Source organism: Nicotiana attenuata, unplaced genomic scaffold (genome assembly GCF_001879085.1).
Source record: "Nicotiana attenuata strain UT unplaced genomic scaffold, NIATTr2, whole genome shotgun sequence".
In the NCBI taxonomy this organism is placed as follows: Eukaryota; Viridiplantae; Streptophyta; class Magnoliopsida; order Solanales; family Solanaceae; genus Nicotiana; species Nicotiana attenuata.
Window position 1 is genome coordinate 191,730 of NW_017671253.1, and position 3,669 is coordinate 195,398.

Sequence of the window (3,669 nt, forward strand, 5' to 3'; positions counted from 1 at the left end):
ATTAACGGCTTATCGGTTTGGGGGCAGATTATATATATATATATATATATATATATATATATATATATATATATATATATATATATATATATATAAAATTTATTTCTAAATAATCCATCAAAGTCAATAAAGTTATCTACTCTATTACTAGGAGTTAGGTCATCAGCCAATGCTTATGCTATACGGATTAAATGACACCGAATTAATGACACGTTATTGGAAATCTTAGCTCATGAATCTTTATTAGTTAACCAATATATTCCCTTCTGTAATCAGAAGACAAATAATCACCCCCTAGCAAAATGTATAAATCTCCAGCCCCCCACTCCACCAAAGAAGCAAAGCAACTAGTCTATTTTTTTTCTTTGTTTTCCCTTAGTTGTTGTGCGGGAAAATTGATTATAAACATATCTGTCACAAGACAAAAAGATGGGATCGAGAGGGATCAAAATTTGCATGACTTTAGTTGCAGTAGTGAGCATGATTTCAACAGGGGCAATGGCTCAATCCAACTGCATGAACGCGTTCTTTAGCATGTATTCATGCCTTAGCTATGTCACTGGAAGTTCAAGAACGAGGTGATTGGACATAAAATTTCGATTTATGAATTTGTATGTTAGGCTGTTAGCAAACAATTAATGCACGCAATATAGATTGAATTAGGCCGATAAACTGCCCGATAGCCGCCAGATAAGAGCTAAACCGATACCAATCCGCCCGATATCTTATCGGGTGGCTAGCAGATTAATACATTTGAAAGCCGATAACCGATAAGCCAAACTGTTAAGAGTAAATAACCGCCCAATAAGCGGCTCTAACCGTTGGCTTGCCTGACGGCGACGTTAGGCGCCATCCCGGCCTATAGTGAATTTTGGATCGTGACACATGGTCTACTGCGGTTCCTAATATGTTAAACGATATATCACAATACACTAATATTATATTTAATTATATATATAAAAAATTGGAGATAATTTTTATTAAATCTTAAAATAAATTTAAAAATTATAAAAGAAAACCATCTATAATATAAAGTAAATAAAGAATTTCAAAAATAGTGTAAAACAAAGTGATCCAACAAAAATATTAGGATTCACCGATTTAATTACAAAAAATAAAAAAAGTGATAAAATCTTTGGACAAAGGAATTTTACTGAAAAAAGTAATACAAGAAAAAAATAAAAAAATAATGAAAAAAAGAAAGTAGAAAAAAGTGATAAAAGTTTGGATGAATTTTTTTAATAAAAACAATAAAGTTAAGAAAAATAAAAAATACATAAAAAGATAATAAAAAATTAAGATAAGAAAAATAAAAATAAAAAAGAGATTACTAGAGAGAACAAAAAAGAAAGAAATAAAATAAATACTATAACTAAAATTAATAAAATAAAAACTGAAAAAGAGTGTAAATTGTTATTAGAAAGAAAAAGATATAGTGAAAAAAAAATACTAAGAAAAATAAAAGAATAGGAGGGTGTTTGGCTAAGTTTATAAGCTGGTCAAACTGGCTTATAAGTACTTTTTGGCTTATCTACGCGTTTGGTAAAATTAAAAGTGCTTATAAGTTAAATGCTTATAAACCAAAAATAAGCCAAAAGCTATAAGTTGGTCTCCCCCACCTTATCAAATTTCAGCTTATAAGCACTTTAAGTTTGACCAAAATATTTACTATTCTATCCCTAAAATACTTCTTTTTAAAACGAAACCAGTTCTTTAGCTGCATATTATTAATTTCAGCACTTCTATCCAAACACGTAACTACTTATTTTTTAAATCAACTTCAGTACTTTTAAGTGCTTTTCAGCACCTAATGCTTGTAAGCTACTCTAAATCAACTAAGCCAAACGGGCTCTAGACAAAAAAAAAAGAGAAAAAGGGGAGGCCGTAGAGGCATAAGAAGTGAGGGGGCAACTGGGTAATAGAATGTTAAAAATGGCCATATTATATTTTTGGCATAAAATTTTAAGGGCTCTTAGCATCGTTTTGTCATGTTTTAAATAGAGTTGGTTTGGACTAGTAGCCCAGGTTTCCATTACTTCTTTGTACAACAGCTCCGGATCTGACTTCTGAGCATAAACACCCAGCAAAGTAGTAGTTAGCCGGTGAGATCAAGCGAGTCGGTGAGTCACGAGTCATTGCAATCCAGTCACCGGCGACGATGGATCCGGCGAACTCAACTCTAGGGCGAATGATATTGGAGGAGATCACTCCAGTGGTCATGGTCCTACGCACCCCTCTCGTTGAGGAATCTTCTCAAAAAAATCAACTCTCCTTCATCCAATTGCTTTCTCCTTTCTGCAATTTCAACAATATTGACGGTCAACTCCGTTTCAATACAATCTTCATGTAAACTTAATTGTAATTTTTTCGTAGAATTAACTGTTTGTGAAATCCTTTACTTTATTGGAATATGCAGTGCCAGTTCGAACTGCAAGTGATCAGCCTTACAGGCTCAAGAAGTTTAAATTGCGCTTGTTTTATGCTTCAGATATTCGGCAGCCTAATATTGAGGTACTTTTTCTTAGCTGAAAATAAAATTGCAATATATATTCATTCCTTACAGAAGAGTACTACTATAATTGGATTTTGGATAATTAAATGTACTTAAAAAAATGAAGAAGATAAGTGTTGTCAAAGAAAAAAATATTTGATTGATTCTTGAAATAGTGATTGTGTGGAACAAAATGGGAAATAGGGAGTAGTAATTTTATTTCACATTACTTTAATGGAGTATTAAGCCAGTAAGCTACTAAATCATTTGCTAATGATTTCATTGCTTCTCAATCTTTATTGTCGTAAAACTAAATTCATGTAGTACTTCAACCAGAAGCTACTAAATAACTGAATAATAAAGTAATTGCACAGAACTTTTATCAAATACTTCACCTTGATTTGGAAGTGATGCACACAACCTTCAGTCGTGGAGCTTTGGAAATTTATGAGGTAGCATTGTACACAAAGTAACAAGAGATTTTAGATGCAATTACTAATGGGAAATGTTAAAGTGAAGTTCTGCACAAACTAGTAAAACTTGCTGTGAAGCTTCATCCATTTTTTTTTTAAATAAGGTAATAAGATTTCATTAATGAAGGGCATAAATACCTGTATACAGGAAGTATACTTAAAAAAAGAGAGCCTCACAAAAAAATATGGCCCTCTGCAAAGGTCACCTAATCTTCTATGATTAAAGGAATCTCGTGGGTGCACCAAAACATAATAAGGGAAAAGAGATTACTCCTCAAATGTATAAAGTCCTTCTCTACTCCATCAAAAACTCTCCTATTTCTTCCTCTCAAAATGATCCACATTAGTGCAAGTGGAGCAACATCCGAAGCTCTGGGTCTTCTTCTCCTTCTGAATCTCCGGTTGAACATTACTTCTTTAACCGTGCCTGGCATTACCCACTGAAGACCAAATCAATCCAACACTTTACACCACAAGCAAGATGCAATTTTACAATGTAAAAGAAGGTGATCTACATCTTCATCCGAGCACTTACACATGAAGCACTAACTAGCACATGTAACCCTCTTCCTCAAATTCTTAGCTGTTAGAATTACCCCCTTGTAACTAGCCATGTAAAGAAACATACCTTTCTCAGTACTTTAGGAATCCGAACCGGAAGATGAGGAAAGGCTGCCTCCTCCCTACCCAGTAGCAAACCATACC

The 3,669-nt window shown here is 33.3% G+C and overlaps 1 protein-coding gene across 2 annotated transcripts in view; it reads left to right on the forward strand.

The window, feature by feature from the left end:
* The first annotated feature begins 1,933 nt into the window (after positions 1-1,933).
* The window catches only part of LOC109207062 (trafficking protein particle complex subunit 8), a 36,753-nt gene continuing 35,017 nt past the window's right edge, over positions 1,934-3,669 (forward strand). For both annotated transcript variants that reach the window (XM_019369942.1, XM_019369944.1), the window contains exons 1-2: positions 1,934-2,318; positions 2,417-2,511. In XM_019369942.1, coding sequence (XP_019225487.1) covers positions 2,159-2,318; positions 2,417-2,511 — 255 coding nt within the window. In that variant the 5' untranslated portion in view covers positions 1,934-2,158. The remainder of the gene's footprint in view (positions 2,319-2,416; positions 2,512-3,669) is intronic.